The 25,423-nt window shown below is 42.0% G+C and overlaps 1 protein-coding gene across 2 annotated transcripts in view; it reads right to left on the bottom strand.

The window, feature by feature from the left end:
* LOC125278866 (NACHT, LRR and PYD domains-containing protein 3-like) overlaps nt 1–6,880 on the bottom strand; it is a 52,821-nt gene extending 45,941 nt beyond the window's left edge. For both annotated transcript variants that reach the window (XM_048208259.1, XM_048208260.1), the window contains exon 1: nt 4,930–6,880. In XM_048208259.1, coding sequence (XP_048064216.1) covers nt 4,930–6,830 — 1,901 coding nt within the window. In that variant the 5' untranslated portion in view covers nt 6,831–6,880. The remainder of the gene's footprint in view (nt 1–4,929) is intronic.
* Nucleotides 6,881–25,423: the final 18,543 nt, after the last annotated feature.

Genomic DNA, 25,423 nt, shown 5'->3' with positions numbered 1-25,423 from the left:
CCCCATACATCAAATTATTCAAACATCGCAGGTCTGAAGCACCACCAGTGCTTTCCACACATAGACTTTACTTTGGGTGGGCCACCCAGGTATATTAACAGCCGCCAAAATATATTTGGAGACACATTAATGCTTTTATTATTTTTATCCTCTTATACTTTTTTATCCGCCTGAGATAATGAAACCATCAGTGATCAATTAACTAGTGGAAAATCTCCCCTCACTCACCCTACACATTTCGTACCTGCTCGTTCTGTGCGCAAGAACTGTTTACTTCCGCTGAAATTCATGACAAGGTGGTGCTGTTGCACATTCTACAGGCTTGTGCAACAGCGCTTCAGTTCAGACTGCTTCAAAGTGATTCTCAATCGATGAATAGTGCAGAGCGCACCAAAAAAGTGAGCGTTACCACCCCGAGTTCCCCCACAGAGTGGGCGCTCACAGCCGAAGTCTTCTCAGGGTAGGCTGGATCTGAGGACCATCCTTATCATGAAGAAGGCTTCTGCAAAGAAGCCCTGACGCCTGATGCGTTGGGCTTCTGAGGGCAGTCCTCTCCGGGTTGAATTGGATTATACCTCATTATACGGTGCCTGTCTCATCTTGGTGCCCAGTGGTGTTTGCTCCCTGGTCCCAAAAGGGCCAGTTCAGTTGTTCCTTGCCGATTTGCCGCTTCAGGGCACCGAGTTGGCCACTTGTCTTATACCAGAGGCCAGTCTCGAGAGACTGGTTCCCTTAGTAGATTTTTGGCAGTGTGGAAACTTCTACAAAATATATCTCAATGGGTCCTGCAGACAATAAAAAAAGGGAGTCTGGGTTTTACAGCCAGTACTTCATAGTTCCAAGTCAAGAGATATGTTGGTTCAGCATAGTGATGCTGTTCTCGTCCCACATAAGGATGTTGGGATTGAGGCTAAACGCAAAAAAGGAATGTTTTAGCTCCAGCTCAGATAACCTCTTTCCTGGGTGTAATTTGGGATTCGTCTACGATGCAAGCACATCTGTCACCTGCTCACATAGAAGCGATTCTCACAGCTGTAAACAAGTTAAAGCTAGGCCAGTCACTCACTATAAAACAGTTTCAAAGACTGTTGGGTCTGCTGGCAGTTGCGTCCAATGTAATACCCTTTGGCCTACTGTACATGAGACCCCTACAGTGGTGGCTCAAAACCAAGGGGTTCTCCCCGAGGGGAAACCTGTTTCGCATGATCAAGGTCACGCGGCAATGCCTTTGTGCCTGTGTCATGTGGAAAAAATCTTGCTTTCTTTCCCAAGGACCAGTGTTGGGAGCTCCTTGTTGTCGCGTAATGCTTATGAGGGATGCGTCTCTCACTGGCTGGGTTGCGATCATGAGTGGTCACTGAGTTCAGGGTCTGTGGCGGGGCCATCATCTCTCGTGGCATATAAACCAGCTGGAGATGATGGCTGTGTTCTTGGCTCTCAAGTACTTTCTCCCAGACTTCAGAGGCTATCATGTGTTGGTCCACTCTGACAACACGGCGGTCTCTTTTATAAACCACCAAGGGTGGGAGATTCCGGTTAGGAGAGACCTTCTCTCTCAGGCATGGTATAGTTCTGGAATTTCTGCAAGAGCTATTTGATGCAGGTTTATCCCCTTCTACCCTAAAGGTTTATGTGGCTGCCATTTCTGCTTACCACATTCCAGTAGATGGTGTGTCTCTGGGAAGAAATCCATGAGTAACACAATTCCTTCATGGCACTTTGAGGCTTAGGAGGTTCTGGAGAAATTTCTCATGCACAATACAGTGTTCCTCCTTGCTATTTCATCTCTTAAGAGAATTGGAAACTTACAGGCCCTGTTGGTATCTCCCTCCTGCCTGGACTTTGCTCCGGGCATAGTCAAAGCCTTCGTTTTCCCTAGGCAAGGTTATGTTCCAAAAGTTCCCACTAATGTGGCTGGACCTATTGTGTTGCAAGCCTTTTGTCCTCCTCCTTTCAACTTTCTTTCATCTGAACAGTTGTTTGTGTGTTTTGGGTCACCCAAGAAAGGGTGCCCTGCATCTAAGCAGACTATGAGCAAATGGATAGCTGAGGCTATATCACTTGCCTATGAGTCGGCCCTCCAGCCTTCACCTCTGATGGTCTGAGCCTACTAAACTATGGAGTAATCTATAAAGTATGGCTGCTTCTAAAGCTTTGCTTTCTGGAGTTTCACTACAAAAAGTGTGTGATGTGGCAGGATGGGCCTCGTCTTACACGTTTGTGAGGTTTTATGACCTGGACTTGGCCTCAAACCCGGGGTCATGGGAGTTCTCGTCCAAGTGTGCACTTTGATTTTACACAGACAGACACTTTGTACTATGGCGGCGTGGGTATTGTGTTCCCACAGTGCTTTGACACAGCGTAAGTTCCCTTGAAAGGGAACATCTCAGGTTACGCATGTAACCATGGTTCCCTGAGAGGAAATGAGACAATGCGTTGGTTTGTCATACTCCCTGCATGCCTGTGACTGACTTGCTTCAACCTATGTTTGGTTCAAGTGTGCTTTGTTGTTTCCTGGTCATGACGTCACCCGCCTATGACGTTCCGTCACGCCATTGGACTGATTCCATGACGCAATCACGCAGAGGCGTTCCCACAGCACTTTGACGCAGTGTCTCGCTCCCTCTCAGGGAACCATGGTTACATACATAACCTGAGATGTTATTAAATTGTAACATCAACATAATAACTTTTTAAATATAAATAAAACACCTGGTTGTATTTCAACTATAAGATTTTGTATCAGCTTTTTGTTAAAGCTGCTGTCCGTAACTTTTTTTGTGTTCAAAATTTACTAAAATTACATAATGAGAATGTACAACATGAATCCATTTTCCAAACTGTGTTTTTGTCTTACCCTGAATCATTATAGTACACTTATAATAAGTTTTTATATTCTGACTATTTTAGACCGGTCTGGTCGGAACTGCTGCGGAGTAGCATAGTACCTGCATGACTCGTCATAGACATAAACAGAGAGAAGTAGCTCTGGCTACAGTATTCATCCACAAGACACATACAGTTCGGTTTATTAACTGCTAGAGTGCCTAAAGTTACGGACTGCAGCTTAAAAAAATTAAATTGGATTTTTTTTTTTTTAAAGTAGTGCATAAATATAAATTATAAAAAAATGAATAAATTTATATACAGCCAACAGAAACATTTAAAAGAGAAATATCAGTGCAAACATAATCAGGCTGATGGACAAGTAGTATTAATGTTGAAAAAAAATGTTTTTCTGAGCTCAGAATGCAAACAAAATATAGACTGTAAATGACAGAGGAGGGAGTAAGTCACACATGTGCAAGTAAGTGTCAAGTCATAGCCTTCAAGTCTCAAGCAAGTCCAAGTCAATTTTTGTGAGAATCAGGCAAGTCACTGCTTTATGTCAAGCAATTCAAGTCAAGTCAAACAAGTCACTGGCAAGTCATACAAATGTTTGATGATTTGACTGAATTTATATTAAAATAAGTTCAAACTATAGTAGTTATGGACTATGAGAGTTTTATTTGCAACAAAAAAAAATCCAATATGCATTTCTACTCAAAAGGCGTCCACATACAGCTGAGCTGTCAATACAATACAAATCTAAAAATAAAAAATAAATTAATGTGTGTGCATGTGTATGAGTGAAAAGTGTATCATTTGCATGTGCATGGTTATGTTGGCAAATTTTATTGTTTCATTTTGTGTGTGTGTGTGTGTGTGAGTGAGAGAGAGAGAAAGAGAGAGAGAGAGAGAGGTGATATGATATGATTGAGTGTGATTCATTAATATTTGTGAGTGAATGTGTGTGCGTATGTATGAGTGAAAAATCTATTGTTTGTTTGCAAGTTTGAGGGGTTTTTTTTGTTTTAGTTTGTTTGTGTGTGTGTGTGTGTGTATCATGTATATACAATATATTTATGTGCATCCCCATAAACTATCCATAGGCTTTTCACTCAAAGTCTAACACTGAAGACCAAATATTAGACACTGTACACATACTAAGTCCTACTGCAAAACAAAAAGCTGACATTTCCTTATAAACAGTGAATAACCATTTACGCATTGCACTTGCAAAAAATTTCTGTTACATTTGTTCTTCAATGACAGACAGCATTGGTTGCTGTTACTTTAAGATCTGCCGCACATGATGCAAATCTCACGAGCGTCCCACTTTCTCACAACTATTTACTTTCGTTTAACTCATTCAAGGCTGCTCTAATGAGGATACTCGACAAAACTGACATTTTTGGCATTATGTGTTATTGTTCGTTCAAGCGTAACATTCTGGCACGAGTATTTCTGTGCGTCATGTGTGTGCCAGGACATTCACAGACAGCGCATTCTCTTTTTCTCTTTTGGCACGCTTAAATTATTTAAAAGCATTTGCATGAATAAGAGCTTGATCATATATTGTAATGCTAGCCAAATGGATGGTGCATTTGCGTTAAATATTTTTGACACGTTAAACTGGAAAACGTTGACAGCACTGACTGACTTTAACCCGATTTTCTGTTTATTGAACACAAAACCAATTTAAAGTCAACTCTTAACATGTCCAAAATGTTATTTTTTTACTTAATTATTCTTGGCGTAGCGTCTTCCATGTTCAGTCACGACTGCATGCTCTGTCCATGAGAGAGCTCACAATAGCTCTCTCTGCTTGCCTACTGCGTCACGTGGTTAGGTTGCGGCGCATTCAAAAACATATTTATTAAATAAAAGACAAGTTATTTCGAGTCATTTAACTCAAGTCCGAGTCAAGTCTCAAGTCATGAATGTCAAGTCAAAGTCAAGTCAAGTCTTTTATTCAAATTTGTCAAGCAAGTTTTAAGTCTTACAATGTGATTGTCATGTGACTCGAGTCCCCCACCTCTCATTTAGGAAATGGTGCTAGATTCATTATTAAACATGATTCTTCATTTGTTAATAATTAACACTCACAGAGCTTTTCTGCAGTTGATCACAGCTGGTATCAGTCTTCTTCTACCCTCATCTAATGTGTTGTATTTCTTGGGGTTCAGCTCATCCAGCGGCTCCTCTGACATCTGAATCATGTAGGCGATTGTTGAGCAGTGAGCAGGAGAGAGTTTCTTCTCTGAGTGTTTGTCTGATTTCACAAACTCCTGAATCTCACTGGACAGAGTCAGATCTTTCACTTCCAGCAGACAGAGAAACAGATTGATTGATCTTTCAGTGCAGAGTCCATATCCATCTTTGATCTTCTCTTGAATGTACTGTGTGATTTTCCTGATGCTTTCTGAGCTTTTCTCTCTGTATCTCAGTAGATCCTGTAAAAGTCTCTGATTGGACTCCAGTGAGACTCCCAGCAGGAACCGCAGGAACAGATCCAGCTGTCCATTCTTACTCTCAAGGGCTTTATTTACTGCTGATGTAAGTAACTCATACAGAGAGTCTTCATAATATCTGAAACTTCTGAATCTATACTGAAAAAACTGCAGTGCTTCCTCCTTCTTTGTTAGATAGCAGTAAAACACATAGAAAGCAGCAAGAAACTCCTGAACGCTCAGATGAATGAAGCTGTAGACTTTCCTCTGATGAATCACAGATTCCTCCTTAAAGATCTCAGTGCAAATCCCAGAATACACTGAGGCATTAGTGACGTCTATGCTACTCTCTTTCAGGTCCTCCTCATAGAACATCACATTGCCCTTCATCAGCTGTTTGAAAGCCACTTCAGCAAGTTTCAAAATCACTTCTCTGTTGGACTGCAGGAGTTTCTCTGGATTTCTCTCTTCATACTTCTGATTCCTCATGTTGATCTGAATCAGCAGGAAGTAAATGTACATTTCAGTCAGAGTTTGAGGGATTTCTGCACTCAGATCTTCTTTCAGGAGCTTCTGAAGCACAGTGGATGAGATCCAGCAGAAGACGGGTATGTGGCACATGATGTGGAGGCTTCTTGCTCTTCTGATGTGTGAAATGATTCTGCTGGCTTGATCCTCATCACTGATTCTCTTCCTGAAATATTCCTCCTTTTGAGGATCATTGAATCCCTGAATCTCTGTCAGACGGTTGATGTATTTGGAGGGGATCTGATTGGCTGCTGCTGGTCTGGAGGTGATCCAGATGAGAGCAGAGGGAAGTAGCTCTCCTTTCATGAGATTTGACATCAACACACCCACTGATGAAGTCTCAGTCACATCAGAAACTTCCTGAGCATCTGAAACAAGCAGTTTTGTTTTCATGAGCTTTGACATCAACACACCCACTGATGAAGTCTCAGTCACATCAGAAACTTTCTCATCGTCTGAAAACATCAGTGTCATTCTGCTTTCATCCAGACCATCAAAGATGAACACAACTTTACACTCCTCATAAACCTTTGAGTCCAGATCTTGAAGTTCAGGATGAAAGTCCAGCAGAAGTCTGTGAAGACTGTACTGATGATCTCGGATCAAGTTCAGCTCTCGAAATGGAAGCACAAACATAAAATCTACATCCTGATTGGCTTTTCCCTCTGCCCAGTCCAGAATGAACTTCTGCACAGAGATGGTTTTTCCGATTCCAGCGATTCCTTTAGTAAGAACAGTCTTGATTTGATATTTCTCCTTACATTCTGGTTCAGGTGAGGCTTTAAAGATGTCATTGCAATAGATTGGAGTGTCTTGTGAGTGTTGTGTTCTAGCGGTTTTCTCCATCTGTAAAACCTCATGTTCTTCATTCACTCCTTCACTCTCTCCCTCTATGATGTAGAGCTGTGTGTAGATCCTGTTCAGGAGGGTTTCATTCTCTTGGAGTTTGTTTCCCTCAAATAATCTCTCATACTTGTTCTTCATGCTGGTTTTGTGTCTGTCTTTGACTCTCTGTAGTTCATCATTCATTGGTTGAGGAGAATCCTGCTGCAGGTCTCCAGTCTGATCATCTCTATCCACTCTGCAGAAACAACAAAAATAAAGAAGAAAAAAATAAGAACTGGTTAAAAAATTATGTAAAATAAATAATTAAATGAATAAATAAAATTAAAATTATATAGTAAATCAATATAGATGTCAATTGCCATTGCATAATAAATAAACATTATTGATATGAAAATACCCAAGATAGCTTGAAGAACAAATATAACGCATATACTGTCTAAATGGTGTGTTTATTTACATTAAAGCTATAATCCAACCTGAATGATGCCAACACAGAATAAAATAGTATCACTAGTGATCATCAAATCATTTTTACAGTTTATTTTACACACTTTGTGTTTAAGTCTTCCACTTTTTTCCACAAAACCTTTGCTCTCTAGAAACCCAGTCAGTTTGGGTTAAAATTCTTTAAAAGTCTTAAAAACACTAAATTATTACCAACATATGAAATTAAATTAAGGACATGCATCAGAAAAATTGGAAATGTTGGACAATAAATATATGACTATAACAGCTTGATTTTGCAGTGTTGTCTTATGTCTTATAAAGCAAAAGTGTCCAAAAGTGTAAATTATGCAATAACAGACAAAGCAATGCATCATGTATTATAAGATCATTATGTTTGTAGTGTGATCCATTAAAACGTACAATATAGCCTATTTTAATTCAGACCTAGATATTATTACTATTACTCCTCTAGGTCTGAAATATATTGTTCGCTGCAAACATGATGATCTTAAATTTATTAATTATTGATTTACTATTAATAAATGTGTAAAGTTGCATAAAATGGAAATACTCAATAAAGTAGGCTAACTACCTTACCTCAGATGGATGAATGGTTAGATTCCACAACTTAAAATAAAATATATATAAAGACAATACATTTACTGTGGGATTAATACAATTTACTGGTGACTTAATTTAAAAAAAAATTTCTATTGCGCTTCTGATTTGGCAGTGAAATTTGATTAGATTTTGGGTGTGTAAGGTGTGAAGGATTCTTTGGTCCAGTTAGTATTTTCACCCCATAATGGCGGCCGCGCTACCAGAGGTATTTGTCACAGACACGCCAGGCTCCAACATCCACCAATCACAGCGCACATCTTCCCCGGAGTACTGATCACCGCCACCTGCACCTCATCAGCTCACTCATCACCAGCACTACTTAAGACACTCACACACACAGTCACATTGTCCAGTCTCATTCGCATCTAAGGACTACCTGTATGCTTACCTCAAGGACTCTCCTCGCTACTTACCTGTTTCCCTTGTCTCCGAGTTCCCTCCATTGTTTCCAGTCTGTGTGTGAAGTGTTGTCTGCAGTCATCGACTCCATTCAGCAAGTATCATTCTCCCTCGTCACTCTGCAACAACAAAGGACAGTATCATTCTCTATATCATTCAGCAGTCACGAACTTTGCATCTGCATACTCACCTGTTGTCACCATATACTCTGCTTGCGTTCAATAAACTACCTGTTAACCTATCTTCTGCTCGTCCTACTGTAACAGAAGACCGGACCAAAACCGGTCCAAGACCGGATGCATTGCGTCGCACATTCACCACTCCTCCACCACCGTCAGCACCCACCTTCACTTCCGCAAACACCGCCACCTCCTCTTCACCGCCTGTATACGCCAGTCCCATGGCCAAACCGGCGCCCTACCCTGGTTCGGCGGAGGAGTGCAATGGATTCCTCCTGCAATGTTCTCTGACCATGGAGATGCAACCGCACCTGTTCCCCAACGACTACACCAAGGTAGCGTTTTTGATCTCACAATTATCTGGCAAGGCGCATCAATGGGCCAATTCCATTTGGTCACAAAATAACCCTGTGCTTCAGTCGTACTCCATCTTCATCGATCACTTCAGAGGTGGGATTCATCTATTGGTGAGAAGCTTTATAATTTGAAGCAAGGAAAAATGTCTGTTAACGATTATGCCATTCAATTCAGAACACTCGCTGCCAGAAGCGGATGGAATGAAAAGGCGCTACTGACAACATATCGCCAGGGTTTGGATCCTCAAGTGCGGTTGCATCTCGCTGCATACGAGGATACCATCGGCCTAGAACGTTTCATCCAACTCTCCATCCGTTTTGCCACTCGTATGTAGTCATGTCTCGATGAGCACCAGGGTCAGCAACAGCTCAACACCTCCCTCTGCCGACCAGAATCCGTCAGCGCTCCAGAACCAGCCAACGAACCCATGCAAGTGGAATCTACTCGTCTGACACCTGCTGAACGGCAGAGAAGGCTGACCCAGAAACTTTATCTCTATTGTGGTTCTCCTGGGCATGTAATCTCCGCATGCCCAACACGTCCTCATCATCCCATGGTGAGTGCCATAATCCCAAATGTCAATACTATGAAACCACTCACCACTATTGTACAACTTACTGCTGCTGATATCTCCATTCCAGTTACCGCTCTCCTCGATTCTGGGTCAGCAGGAAACTTCATCTTCAGCGCCCTCTGCCGTCAGCTCGGCATCAAGACCAAGAATACGCCGTCAACCTACCAGATCCACTCAATAACTGGCAAACCTGTGAGCAGAAGACATGTGAGTCGGAGCATCGGTCCACTACAGATTCCAGTTGGCATTCTTCATGTGGAAAACATCCATCTGCTGGTTCTGGAGGGATCCACCGCTGACGTGATATTAGGGCGCTCGTGGTTGGAGCAGCACAACCCCATCCTCTCATGGATGACTGGAGAAGTCCTGAAGTGGGGCGACACCTGTTTTCCATCCTGTTTCTCTGCAGTTCCAGTTCCACGATCTCCAAGTTCCAATCATCTCCCTGTTTGTGCCACTTCCATTGAAAGTCCCATCGAGAAACGGTCTGTGGATATTCCTTCGTGTTACGCCCCCTTCAGCGACGTATTCTGCCCCAAGAGAGCTTCCAAGCTGCCTCCACACCGGCCATGGGATTGTGCTATAGATCTGCTTCTGGGTGAGTCAGTGCCTAGGGGAAGGATATACCCCCTATCCATCCCGGAGGAGAAGGCCATGGTGGAGTACATCGAGGAGGCTCTAACTCAAGGCTACATACGTCCATCTACTTCCCCTGCTGCTTCCAGCTTCTTCTTCGTGGCCAAAAAGAACGGAGGCTTGCGGCCTTGTATAGACTACCGAGCAGTTCCGATATCCCCTTCCTCTCGTCCCAGCAGCCCTGGAACATCTCCGCGGTGCCACTGTGTTTACCAAGTTGGACCTCCGCAGCGCATATAACCTCATCCGGATACGCGAGGGGGACGAGTGGAAGACCGCCTTCGAGACGCTCACCGGCCACTATGAATATCTGGTTATGCCGTATGGCCTGGTCAATGCCCCCTCCGTATTCCAGGATTTCATCCACGAGGTGCTCCGGGAGTTTCTCCACAAGTTCGTTCTGGTATACATCGACGATATCCTGATCTACTCCCGGAGCATGGCCGAACATCGCCACCACGTTGCAGAGGTCCTGAAATGCCTGAGAGAATACCAGCTCTTCCTCAAAGCCAAGAAATGTTCCTTCCACCAATCCTCAGTGCAGTTCCTTGGGTATTACATCGACCACAGTGGCATCCGGATGGATGAGGGGAAGGTGGAAGCCATTAAGAACTGGCCCACTCCAACTACAGTAAAAGAACTCCAACGATTCCTCGGATTTGCCAACTTTTATAGAAGATTCATTCAGAACTACAGCTCAATCACCAATCCATTCACGAGTCTCCTACGCAACAAGCCCAAGTCTCTGTCCTGGACCCCAGCTGCCACGGAGGCCTTCAACGCCCTTAAGGAAGCCTTTACCACCGCTCCTCTCCTGGTTCACCCTGATCCCAACAAGCCATTCGTGGTGGAGGTGGACGCCTCCACAACCGGAGTAGGAGTGGTCCTCTCTCAGCAGCAGGGGAATCCGAGCTGCCTCCATTCATGCGCCTTCTTCTCCCGCAAGCTCAACCCGGCAGAGAGAAACTACGACATCGGCAACCGAGAACGTCTTGCAGTCAAGTTGGCCCTCGAGGAGTGGAGGCATTGGTTGGAGGGAGCTAAACATCCCTTCCTGGTCCTAACGGACCATAACCTTGAGTATCTCAGATCCGCTAAAAGACTCAATCCCAGACAGGCCCGCTGGGCACTGTTCTTCACATGCTTTAACTTCACCATCTCTTATCGACCTGGTTCCAGAAATGTCAAAGCGGATGCTTTATCAAGACTTCATGCTCCAGAAGAAAATACAGAGAAACCAGAACCCATTCTCCCAGAGCAGATTGTTGTCAGCCCCATCACGTGGTCTGCGGAAACTCTGCCCTCCTCCAATGCCTCCACCAACACTCCGCCAGGTTGCCCACCGGACTTGCAGTATGTCATCCGGACACGGCGCACTCCACTGGTTCACTCAGCACATACCTCACTTGGCACTGGCCACCCAGTGGTCAATGAAACCCTCTCGCTGCTAAAAGAGCACTTCTGGTGGTCCAACATGGCTGCCGATGTCAGAAGGTACGTGCAGGGATGCAAGGACTGCGCCATCTCAAAAAGCCCACGCCATCTACCATCCAGCAAGCTTCTTCATCTGCCCGTTCCAAACAGACCCTGGTCACACCTAGGAGTAGACTTCGTCACCGATCTCCCAGCATCGAATGAATATACCTATATACTGGTCGTTGTGGACAGATTTTCAAAATCCTGTCGTCTCATCCCTCTGAAAGGTCTCCCTACTGCTATGGAAAAAGCAGAGATCATGTTCAACAATGTGTTTCGATACTTCGGTATCCCTGAAGACATAGTTTCTGATAGAGGACCACAGTTCATCTCCCGGGTATGGAGAGCCTTCTTCTCGTTCCTAGGTGTGACCGCCAGCCTCTCATCGGGTTACCATCCTCAAACGCACGGGCAGACGGAACGGAAGATCCAGGAGATCGGCCGCTTCCTCCGTACCTTCTGTCATGGCCACCAGGACTCTTGGAACCAGTACCTGGGTTGGGCCGAGTACGCGCAGAACTCTCTACCACCTGCCACCTGCACCTCATCAGCTCACTCATCACCAGCACTACTTAAGACACTCACACACACAGTCACATTGTCCGGTCTCGTTCGCATCTAAGGACTTACCTGTATGCTTACCTCAAGGACTCTCCTCGCTACTTACCTGTTTCCCTTGTCTCCGAGTTCCCTCCATTGTTTCCAGTCTGTGTGTGAAGTGTTGTCTGCAGTCATCGACTCCATTGAGCAAGTATCATTCTCCATCATCACTCTGCAACAACAAAGGACAGTATCATTCTCTATACCATTCATCAGTCACAAACTTTGCATCTGCATACTCACCTGTTGTCACCATATACTCTGCTTGTGTTCAATAAACTACCTGTTAACCGATCTTCTGTCTCCTGGCTGGTCCTACTGTAACAGTATTTGTATAATTTAAAGGAATAATAGTAATTAATAGTCTGTGTTTAGCTGACCCATTCATAGAATAAACAAAACAAGCCCTGCAAATTACCATCCTCAAACGCACGGGCAGACGGAACGGAAGATCCAGGAGATCGGCCGCTTCCTCCGTACCTTCTGTCATGGCCACCAGGACTCTTGGAACCAGTACCTGGGTTGGGCCGAGTACGCGCAGAACTCTCTACGCCAGCCATCCACCGGACTTACACCTTTCCAGTGCGTACTCGGTTACCAACCCCCACTGTTCCCCTGGACCGGGGAACCATCGGACGTACCATCGGTGGACTACTGGTTCAGAGAGAGCGAGAGGGTCTGGGACTCAGCGCATCACCAACTACAACGAGCTCTTCGTAGGTGCAGAATGACAGCAGACCTTCATCGCTCCAAAGCTCCCTCCTACCAACCGGGACAGAAGGTCTGGCTGTCCACCAGGGACATCCGTCTGCGCCTACCATGCCGTAAGCTGAGTCCATTGGCCCATTCACCATCCTGGAGCAGATCAACCCTGTCACCTACAAACTCCAATTACCTTCCGCATTCATCGCATTCACCCCATTTTCCATGTTTCCCTCCTAAAACCTCACCACCCTTCTGTTCCTCTCTCCACAGAGCATGGTGTGACCTAAGCTGAGCCCCCCCCTTCCACTTCTACTGGATGACGGAGCTGCATACGAGGTGCGTGAGATCTTGGACTCCCGGCGCCGTGGTGGTCAGCTCGAATACCTAGTGGACAGGGAAGGTTATGGCCCGGAGGAACGCTCATGGATTCCACGTAATGATATTCTTGACCCTAACCTGCTGGACACTTTCCACGCTGCTCATCCCAACAGACCTGCCCCTCGTGGAAGAGGAAGACCACCACGACGTCGGGGTCCTCGGCCCTCAGGAGCGGGCCATGGAGGGGGGGGTACTGTCACAGACACGCCAGGCTCCAACATCCACCAATCACAGCGCACACCTTCCCCGGAGTACTGATCACCGCCACCTGCACCTCATCAGCTCACTCATCACCAGCACTACTTAAGACACTCACACATACAGTCACATTGTCCGGTCTCGTTCGCATCTAAGGACTTACCTGTATGCTTACCTCAAGGACTCTCCTCGCTACTTACCTGTTTCCCTTGTCTCCGAGTTCCCTCCATTGTTTCCAGTCTGTGTGTGAAGTGTTGTCTGCAGTCATCGACTCCATTCAGCAAGTATCATTCTCCATCATCACTCTGCAACAACAAAGGACAGTATCATTCTCTATACCATTCATCAGTCACAAACTTTGCATCTGCATACTCACCTGTTGTCACCATATACTCTGCTTGTGTTCAATAAACTACCTGTTAACCGATCTTCTGTCTCCTGGCTGGTCCTACTGTAACAGTATTTGTATAATTTAAAGGAATAATAGTAATTAATAGTCTGTGTTTAGCTGACCCATTCATAGAATAAACAAAACAAGCCCTGCAAATTGATAAAAGAATACAGATATTATACAGACACTTAATATTTAATGGTATTAGATGATTAGTTAATTCCATCTTATAGATTATACTTCCAATAAAATTTGTAAAAGCTGTTTTTTATGCATGTTTGGCATGAGTTTTTGCTGTATTTACATGGTTTTGACCAGCAGGGGTCACCAGCATGTGGTGTTTCGAATGCTTCGAAACAGTGAATCATTTTGCGAAGCAATTGGTTCAATTGATTCGAAGCTTTGAAAAGCTTCGTTTCTCCCATCACTACTGTACATCAACCAGATACTATGACTGGATTATTTGCGTATTATATTATAATTTATGTACTATTCATTTAAAAAATTACAGTTATCATTACTGGTATATTGCAACATCCCTAATTAACATGATAACAATATTTAATTTTTTTTTTTATATCATGATTATCATCAAAACTGGTATATCACGACACCTATCTGGACATTGGGGCAAAATTAACAAAGTTCATGAACATTGTTCATTTTCCATCACTGAATGTTTGTCCAAAGATTTGAGGTGAAATCATTAAAAAAAAACAACGTATCTCTCTGTGCATTCAGTGTGTTTTTGACTCTCGCATTATTTGTCTCCTAGTTTCACTGGAGCAGTTAAATCACCAACTTCATGTTTATACTCACAGTTGATCAGGAGTCACTGTTTCATCACTGAATTCAGGAGCTTCATCCATGGATGTGTTACTATTCATAGACACACAGCTGGGTTCTGGAGATGAAGCTCTCTCTCTGTTCTCTCTGTTCTCCATAATGAGAAACTGACTTCAGACCTGCATATGGAAACACAGAGAACAAATCATACATATTGTTTTAACTATTCCAGTAATTCCAGTGAAAACAAATCTTAATGCTACACAGACAGTGACATTCTGGAGAATTTGGTGCTTCAGACTTTCTAGCAGTAGTTTCTGGAGGATAATTTTCTTATGATTACTGACTTTTGAAGAGCCAGATTTGGGCCCGTATGTATAAAGCCGCTCAGAGTAAAATTTTAGACTTAAGTGTTTCAAAATTCCAAGAATGACGTAATTTTACTCTTATTCCCAGACTTAAGAATAAGTATGATTCATAAAGGTTCCTAAGTGTCAAGACTAGGTCTCAGCTCCTAAATAATTTAGGAGAGCTGCAGAGGTCTCTTAACCTAGTTAGGAGTAACAAGATGGCAGCAAAGAAGAGGAGACACGCTTTCCAATGAAGATATGATGTATTGGAGTTATATGATGACATGGAGTTGATAAAACAATATAAACTTGATTGACAATTCTTTTTGTAACTGACCTAATAAGAAATGTAATAACTTTAAATAAATGTAATAAATTTAGCCCAATCGCTGCTGGCATGTGAGGCAAATGCACTATCAATGACGCTAAACACCTCATTCTCTAGTGGGCAGCAGTTTACCTGCTCAACTCCCACTATCTGGCCACTGTTACACACAAAATGCGACTGTATGTCTGTTTATTACAGCTGACACGCAACAAAATGCTTCACGAATAATAAATCGCAGATGATGAACATACGCCAAGGAAGCACAAAACATGAACGTACAGTACACAAGAGTAAATACAAGCAAGAGTTTCTTGTTAATCGCCAACCCAACTGAACAACCGAACTTACATGAGAAGGAATCAAAGCAGCCTCCGCATCTGTTTTCAGGCCTTCCTGCTTAGCTCTCTCCAGCACTGGAAAGATTTTCTAATATATTTTTTGATGACTGTAAGAATGCAGCAATGCACCGGTGAAGACTTTGTTTGTGTTCATGAATGTGTGTCCGCGTGTGTGTGTGTGTGTGTGTGTGTGTGTGTGTGTGTGTGTGTGTGTGTGTGTCTGCATGTATCTGTTATACTTTATATTGATGAGAGGACTCAGACATGTTGCTCAGATGCCAGTATCTCTTATTATACCTTTTTCATACTCCCCCACGTGACTACTACGCATGCCCAACGGGCACACAATACATCCACATATATAACATCCCTCCTCTTTCAGCTTTTTTTCTTTTTTATTTACATATAACAACAAAATTCAACAGTGTCATAAACATGTAGTCTGTAACAAAACCAATTAAATTTTTAGTTTAGTTTAAGATCCACTGACTTAGATGTTTGTGATTCCTCCTGACAGAGATGGGCACCGAGACTCAGACTCGAGTCGCATTTTAACAGACTTCAGACTCGGACTCGACCTGAAATGACTTCAGACATGACTCAACTCGGCACAAAAGACTCGGAATATTATAAAAACGACTCAAGTCTTTTACCCTGAACTACTGATATAATAAATAAAGAATTCGTGTTGTGTTTAAATGGTTTTATAATATCTGCGTCACATATTTTTCCTTACGTGTTGTGGTAGATCAGACTCTTGTCATAGAATTTGATTACGTATGTCAGTGCGCGTAAACTCCGAAATGTCATAATAAGAGTACCATGCAACATGACGGGAGCCACTGTGCCATATGTTCTTTCGTTTGGGTATGTTATCACGTCAGATCGACTAGATGCACAGAATGTAGGAAAACAATTAAAGACACCGGAACAACATCATCAAATTTTATGAGACATCGCATCCACAAAGGTTAGTCACATAAACTCACACAGCTAGATATTATACTGTGGTGTAGCTGCATGGCTCATTTGAATTGACAGCCTGTTAAAAAATGGAAAAAAATAAATCTAGACTTTAAACCTAGCACTACGTTTAATCAATCTTTTCGTATTTTTTGCAGCTTTTCTATTTCTTAATGTGTGTCCATAAGAGAGAGAGATAGAAAGAGATGTTAATCCATTTATTACTTAAAGCTCATATTTTAACGTATTACAATCAGCATGTGTAGAGTTTTCTATTGACATTCTTAAACATTCCGAAGTTTGATATTTTCTGATAATGACTGTCGTCACCAATAACAAAGCTGTATAACAAACTTCTGTATAACAAACCGTGACTCACTGGCGCCATCTTGTGTCTGCTTAACGACTATATTGAAAATAACTACTCGTGTTGCCAGGACGACTGTTTTGTACATTGTAATGGATTATAAAATAACAAATTGGATGTACATTATCCCTTACATCATAGGACGTTAATTTCAAATAAAACATAATAGAAAGATCATATTATTTTGTCTATATAATACAACTAGGATAAAAAACAGGATTTGATTATGACAATTTTTTTTTTTTTTAATGTCTCGAGACTCGACTCGGACTCGTGACAAAAGACTCCAGACTTGACTCAGACTCCAGTGATAAAGACTCCAGACTTGACTCGGACTCCAGCTTAAAGACTTCAGACTTGACTCGGACTCCAGCTTAAAGACTTCAGACTTGACTCGGACTCCAGCTTAAAGACTCGTGAACATCTCTGCCTCCTGAACAGGTTACCATCTGGTGTTCTGACCACAAAGGATCTTGGATGCTCATGTTTCCTTTGGACTACAGCAGGTTGACTCTCCTTTCTGCATTCTGATCCTCTCTCCAGGTTGCAGATCTGGCAAGTGTCTGAGACGTCGCCCCATCGACAAGAGACAAACCTATCCCTTCGACTGTAACTGTACTCAAGTAGTGTAACACATGTGTCACTGTTTTGACTTTGTGATTTCTTTAACAGATACTTTACATTTTGCACAGTCCTTTCCATTTGACCATTTGATTGTGTGTAACCAGGAATGGATGTCACATGCTTGAAGTCCCACACCTCTTTAAAGATGGAGAACTCAGCACTGGCATATTGAGGTCCGTTGTCAGATACTACTATATCTGCAATATCATGCCTTGCAAAAATGGACTTCATCTCCTGGATCACTTCTCAACGAGTAGTGTCAGTAAGTTTTCTGATTTGTGGATACTTTGAAAAGTAATCTACACACAAAAGAAATACTGACCTGGTATGGTAAAAGATCTCTGTGCCACTCTTCGTCCAGGTATTGCGTGTGGAAACAGTGGCTCTATCATGTTGCTGTTTTTGTTCTCATTGCCGGACGCACATTTGGACACTGTCTCTTCTATCTGTTCCAACATATTTGGCCAATACATAATGTCTCTGCCTCTACCTTTAAACTTCATAATTCCAAGGTCAGACTCATGTGTTTTGCTGGACATTTGTCTGAGCTGCTGTGAAACAATGAGCTTATTGGCCTTGAATAATAGACCATCAACATAGCTGATTTCCTCTCCAGTAAGAGAGAATGTTGGTAGTGCAGATCTCTCTTTTGCCCAGCTATCTCTGACAGCGTTCTTTAATGCTTGAATCTCAGCATCATCTGCTGCGGCTCTCTTGAAAACTTCCAGCTTTTTCTCAGAAATGGGAAGTTGTGACGTCACCCAATTCACCTCCAACACTTCTCCCAACAGATCCTCTTTCTGCTCGGTCAGATGCTAAGAGCATCAGCAATATGTGGTTCTTTCCCTGGTTTGTATGTTACATTGAGACTGTTACTTTGCAGACATAGAAGAATAGAGCTTGATGTAAAGGCTTTCTGAAAATTGTTTTTAACAGTTTGTGGTCACTTTCAATTGTGATTTATTTTCCCATACACATACTGGTGGAATTTCTCACATCCATCCAAAAAACAACAACATATGCTGGTTAGGTATGTTTTGAAGCATGGCAGCTGGTTTGAGCTGGTTTAAGCTGGTCATGAGCTGGTAAAAGCTGGTCTAGTGCTGGTCCTAAGCAACTAGTTCCAGCTCAGGACCAGCTTAAACCAGCTCATAACCAACTAAGAACCAGCATTATCCAACTCAAACCAGCTGCCAGGCTTCAAAACATATCTAACCAGCATATGCTGTTTTTTTCAACAGGGATATACTATGGTGACCGGCTCTTTCTCTATTTGTGCTTAACTGCGCTGACAGTCACTCAGGGCTCTAGAACCATACTGGGCTTCTATCTAGTAAGATCACCTCTTTAATCCCTTCTGAGCTTGCATCCACAGACAGTGTTACCAGCTTGCTGGTATCATAGAACAGCAGTTGGACTGTGAGTAATCATCTTTTTGAGTTTTTTTAAAACATATCTTCTGAGTATCTTTACAGTGCCATGCTGTATTTCTCCAGCAATTTTCTCAAAGGTGCACTGATGTCAGAGAAGTTGCGGATAAATTTAGCCAAATATTTTCAGTAGCAGTCTTTAGTGTTGTCAAAAGTACCGACTTCGGTACCTAGTCGGTACTGAAATTTAAAAAATGTGGCCAATCAAAGATGTTTACGAATCCGCTCAACAGCGCTCAAAGCGTCACATTTTTTAAATTTCAGTACCGATAGGTACCGAAGTCGGTACTTTTGACAACACTAGCAGTCTTTGATCATGCTCTTCAACTCTGTCTCCCCACACCAACAGGTCATCGATGATGTTAACAACACCTTCCAGGCCTTCTATAATTTGGGCTATGGACCTTTTGTAAGGCCTGCCCAATAGGCCCAATGGCGGTTTTCCCATAGGACGGGGAAGGTTTATTGCATGTTTGGTCTTTTCATTGTGGCAAGGTAGTTTAATTCCAATTAAACTCTTATCTGACACTATTTTATTATGACCTCGAATTTAGGTTGGAATGCCAATCAGGGGCGCTGCTAGCAATTTTGGGCCCTATGAAAGAATATGAGGTTGGGGCCCTTACCGCACCCATTCTGCACCAAACATACAAGTCAACCTAGCTTTCCAAAATCTTTGTCTTCAATTTAATAATAATGACCTATTACTTTTGCTAATGCTTTTGACCTCTAGGTATCAGTATTTAGTCAGAGACCTACCATGGCTATAGCACTAGCAGACGATTTATTATGCAAATGTAAATGTAATAGAAAAATACAGTACAGTAATCAAATCATACATTCTTATACAAAACCAATCGTTTAGTCAAAAATTCAAGAAGGTCCATATTTTAAAGCTCTTTCTAACTTGTACTCGGCCTTAAAATAACAGTTCTTGTAATTGTTAACTATAGCATTTGTTACAATAAGGATATAATTGCAGGTAAGACCTTTTTTTCTCCACCATGCCACAGTTGTAATAAAAAATCTTTAGTGAAAAATCTATTCCCTTAACAGATTATCTATTATAAATTCTACAACTAGTCAAAATTTGCCACAATAAATACAATAGAATGTGATAAAATCTAGTAAATGTGGTCTTCATGAGTTTAAAAAGCTTGCAGGATGATATTTTTAGTGGCTGTTTTAGATCATGTTCGACTTTCTCCGTAGCGTTTTACTATCCTCAATAGAATCTAAATGGGTCACACATTTTATCAGCAGCGTCGCATAGGAACGGCTCGTGCAAATCTTAACACTTTTGGAGCGCCTGAACACTTTTCTGAACGCGCCTACAGTGATTCGGATGCCACTCATGGAAAATTAAACAATTGGGCTTCAGTCACAGTCATATTGCGCAGACAATTGATCCGTTCAGTTCGTACAGCTTATAAAAGCTCTGAACACTCGATGTATACAATTAATTAATAGCCTGATGATTCTACGTTTCGGTGTGGGCGTTTAGAGTACCGGCAACATGAGAAGTGCTGGTGTGTGAGAAGTGCTGCGTACCAGCCCACTTCGAGTACTGACTGTTACTACTAATAAAACCGATCTCTGGGGGCCCCAAGAGTGCGTGGGCCCTAACTTTTCCCCCCTGATACCATTTATATTTATAATTTATCTAGACATTTAAATATTCTATTTAACTCTTTACTCTGATTGTACTCGTTCATTCGGCTCTCAGAGTTGCACAGGGTCCTCGCACTAGCCATTCATTTATTATGTGGGCCCACGATCACAAACTAGCCAGTCTTGGTCACTAGACAGAGGTAATTGACTATACTATTTAAAAGGCCGCTTTCATGCTTTATCTATCTAAAAGTATTTTGTTTAGTCTCCATAGATCTGTATACACTTAATGTAACACTATCTCTAGTCAGAGATCACAACCACTACTACAGATAAGCCGACCAATATTACTTCTCTGATAGTAGCTTTGGTTTGGTTATGCCATGGTTTCCCATGTACACTTAACTAGAGTATTATTACATTAAACAGAGGTAAGGCTTGATCATCATTTTGTTGTCCTAAATGGAAATTCCCTTTTTAGCCATTACAGTCTAAGTACACTTGAACTAATGCCAAGCGTTAGTCAGAGCTCTAAAATCTCAGTTGGCGTGCCCCTATGCTCCACTCAAACCTGGACTTTAGTCCGGTAATAACCTGATGCAGATTTGCGGTAACAGTGGATACATCGTAATCTACTGAAGTCATAATTTCAGACTAAGTCAGAATAAAATCAAATCAATCAATTTATTAGTCAGGTAAATGCATCATGCCAATTACATAATCAATTCAAAGAGGATCAATACAAAACATCAAATGCTCAGAAACAGAGTAAGATGCATACCTGACATTAGAAAAATACACATTGCTGAGTGTCCTGGAGACTCAGCAATGTGGGCTCATCTGAATACAGATTCGCCCGAGCCTTTTGCAACATTTCTTTAAATACTCAGACCAAGAGAAAACATCCCCCAATGTGGGGCATAAACTTACATTCAGAATTTGCATTGACTAGTGTCACAGACCTCGGGAGTTCGCACTTTGTTGTGGAACAGGAGGTAGTTTGGATAAAGGACCCTGGGAAAGGGGCCCAAAGTATCTCTAAACTCTCAAAACCTTTAATACCTTTTGGTTTACTTCCATGTAGATGAGATCATTGTACCAGTCACACTAAGACATTTCAAACGATACCAAACATGTATAGCATTCTGTGATGATTGTTCACATTAAACCATAAAGATTTTGGGTAAGAGAGAGTCCAAATGTTAATTTCCTTTTTTCTCAAAGAGTAGCCCTCTCTTGGTCCAGATAGTCCAGCATCAGTCTTACACTTTGAAAGACCTCGGATGCTGAAGAGATCCCGCAGGGTAAGTGAAGAAAGTGGTATCATGGGTGTGTTCATTGTGAATAATTTTGAACTCTCTTGATCCAGCTTGATTTGCCAGAAGCCTTGATTTGCATCAAGCATTGAGAAGTACTTTGCATTTGGCATTCTTGAGACCACCTCTTCCACAGTTAACATTGGATAGTGCTCTCATTTTATCGCTTTGTTTAGATCTCTGGGGTCCATCCATGTGCAAATTTTGTTTGATGTGACCACAGTTCCCATGTTTTTGGCCCACTCAGTAGGCTCAGGGTGCTTTGCCAATAACTCCCATCTGTTCCAATCTTTGAAGCTCTTTGATAACTTTATCTCTGAGAGCTACTGGGATCCTCCTTGGAGCATGCACAACTGGTCTGATGTCTGTGTTTGTATGTGGTGTTCACCAGGTAAGTAGCCTACAAACAGATCATCAAACTACTTTTTTACCATGTCTAACGTTTGGGAGGCAGTATGTCCAAGAATTGCTAGTGCATCTTTTTGTATGATTTCAAATACAATCTTGCACTTCTGTCCCTTGTACTCACAGTTGAGCACTTTCTTGTATAATGACTCCATCTTGTGACCTGAGAAACTATATTTTTGCAACCATTGTACTCTCTCTGACACCACATTGCATTCTACACCAGTGTATAGTTTAACTTTCTCTTGTTTATTTTGAGAGTTTCAGTCCAATCATTTTCATTTCCATTTTGGAAGGTAATTGATTTTATATTGTTGACCTGCTGTTACTGTACTCTTTCAATGAACATATCCTCGCTCTGTTCAATTGCGTGCATCCTTTTACTCTGACTCATATTGCTCTTAGAAGTGCACATTTTAACAAAGTAATTTTTCTTTGCTTTGCTTTTTTGTCAGCACACTGTGATCCCATTTACCATTTCGTCTCTTTAAGCCGAGTTCAGACTGCACGATTTTAGCCCCGATTTTGGCTCGCCGACAGGTTTTGAGAAATCGCAGACAAATGCCCGAAATCACAGGCAAATCGGTGCTCGTTCACGCGAGTGACAATCACGCAGTGTGAATGAGCAAAGACGTGATCTGAGAGAATCGCCGACGAGTCGCCGACACCCGTGAGATATTTGGCATGCTAAATATCTGGACCTGTCGGCGATTCAAAATCCTGCAGTGTGAAAAGTGTTCTGACTGAAAACTACATCGGCGATGACCGACAGCCAATGAGAGAGCAAGATACAGAGCAGCGGAGAGTTCGGGAAGGAGTTATAGACCAAAATATCAGCAAGCATGGCTTCGTTTCAGATAAACATTACAATTTTATCATACAGAAGCAAAGCACAAACATTTGCTTGACCATCAACAGCAGCACATTGAAAAGTTATGTATTTTGCTCCAACTGTCGTTGCAGAACACACAATCCTTGTTCTTCGCGTCTCCCCAAACATTTCCTTCTCCATATTCTTTTTTTCTTTATGTTGTTTTCGCTGCAAATCAGCGCACAGGCAATTCGTATTTCAAGCTTCTTGCGGGCTACTATTTTTAATAATAATCCCACCGTGTGTCTCAATCAGCTTCCTAGTTCAGTAGTCAGGGCACTGATCCGGGTATCAGCCACATTCACTTTCATTATATACTGATTCACGACCTAGGGAGCTAGGGAGCTGATTGAGACACAGGGCCAGTCTCATGTGAGAACTCTGGTCTTGCGCGCGTTGTTTCCTTGTCATGTCTCGCGTGTGTTTTGTTGTGAAACGTAGTTTGCGTGCCAGACAGAGTTGTTGGCGATTCTTCCTATTGTAAAGTCATGCAGTGTGAAACCTTCTGTCGCCGATCCATTGTGCAGTATGAACATAGCAGCGACTGAATGCTGGCCAAGATAGTCATGCAGTGTGAAAAGAACAGTGACCCGACTACTTTGAAAATCGTGCAGTCTGAACTCAGCATTAGCTTCACTGTTTTGACTCTGTATACCTCCATCTCATCGTTCAATGCTTTTATCTGACGTGATGTAATCTCATTGGCCCAACAAACATTGGCTATTTCAAGTGAGAGGTGTGTCTCTCTCAGCAGTCTGCCTCTTAACTGATTGTCTTTTATGCTACATACAATTCTGTCACAAATTAATGAGTCATGTAGATCCATGAACTCACAGTCTTTTGTTTTATTTTTCAAGTCTGTGACATAAACGGGGTCCCTGTGAGTGTGTGAAGAACACGTCTAATGTACGGTAAGTTTTTACGAGGTTCAAGTGAGGTAGAAGTCTTCAAACTTGTTCTTTAGCACTTCTATTTTGTCTTTCCCTTCCTCTGTGAAGTGAAACGGGTTACAGACTTTAATCGCCTCTTCTCCTGCTACATGCCAAAACTGAAAGTCCAGGGTTTCACAAAGAGATTGCTGAAGATTGTTCCATATCTTAAGCACAGAGATAATAAAAGCCATCACCCCATAAATGACAGTCTAAACTCAAGTACAGTGAGTAGTTTGAAAGGTAAATGTATCTCTTGCAGACCAAAGGTTGTGTCCAGGTATATAAGAATGGAGCAATTCAAGATAAGTTGATGTCATGACATACTTTGACAAAGTCCATGACTAAGATTATAAACTGTATACAGCAGGAAACTGAAGTCAATGAAGTTGCTGAAATGGAAAATGGCCAGACTTGCACATATGTGTGAGGAAATGTGCATACAGAATTAATAATAAACAGTAAAGCAATTCAGTTGTAAGACCAAGTAAAAGAGAGCTGCACTAATCCAGACATGATGTACTGAAAGTATTGATAACCATTTCTGCATTCTTCCTATTGAGTGAGGAATGTAAACGAGGTGACTAATGTGAGATGCAAAACACAGTGTGTGGTCAAAAATTACTCAAAGATTACAAACTGTAGTTTAGAGACAAACTAAAATACCATAAATGTCTAAACAGAGATTTGACAGAGAAGAGATGAGGCACTTGTGAACAATTGACAGGATTTCAGTCTTGTCAGAGTTTAATTTTAGAAAGTTTGAAGCCATTCACTTATTCAAACGATAAACGTGTTGTGTTAAAGAGGAGAGTGGAAAATCAGAACCAGATCTGAAGCTAATACAGATAAAGTTTATAACAGCAAACATAAAACATTGTACAATAATACAACATTTTATCAAAAGCTGATAAATGAACTTACCGTAAATATTTTTATGTCCTCTGAATATGATCCTCTACATTTCATAAGAATTGAGTCTTTACTTTCAGCTTGGACTTAAGGGTGTTTCCTCAAAACGCTGAACGCACATGCGTAGGAGGCCTCAGGTAATTTCTCTTCTTCTTCTTTTAGTTTTCTGGCGGGTTTCAGTCTATCGTTAAATGTGTTTAGTGCCACCTACTATACTGGAGTGTGTAACATAATGACTTCCTCAATCTTTACTGATTAATTCGAGATTTCTGACTCAGAGCAGGAGAAAAAACTCATTTTGAGAAAACGGCCTTTAAAGATATTTACTGTAATTGAAATCTATTGACGCAAATAGATAAAGTGCTACAAAATATACACTTGAAAGTGTATTTTGGATGTTTACTTTCCACCAGTCTGAAAAAAAAACACTTTATGAAAAGCCAAAAAGCGCAGTGTTTTTTTGTTTGTTTGTTTGTTTTTTGCCTGAAAAAACAGTGTTTTTGCCTGTAGTGTCCCCTCTTAAAGCATCGGCATATAAAGCATATAGAGTTGTTGCACTTCTGGCGACCTGAGTCGACCTTTTAG

The sequence above is a fragment of the Megalobrama amblycephala genome, linkage group LG11 (assembly GCF_018812025.1).
Source record: "Megalobrama amblycephala isolate DHTTF-2021 linkage group LG11, ASM1881202v1, whole genome shotgun sequence".
In the NCBI taxonomy this organism is placed as follows: Eukaryota; Metazoa; Chordata; class Actinopteri; order Cypriniformes; family Xenocyprididae; genus Megalobrama; species Megalobrama amblycephala.
Note: the sequence above shows the minus strand (reverse complement) of the source record. Positions and strands in the feature narration are given on the sequence as shown.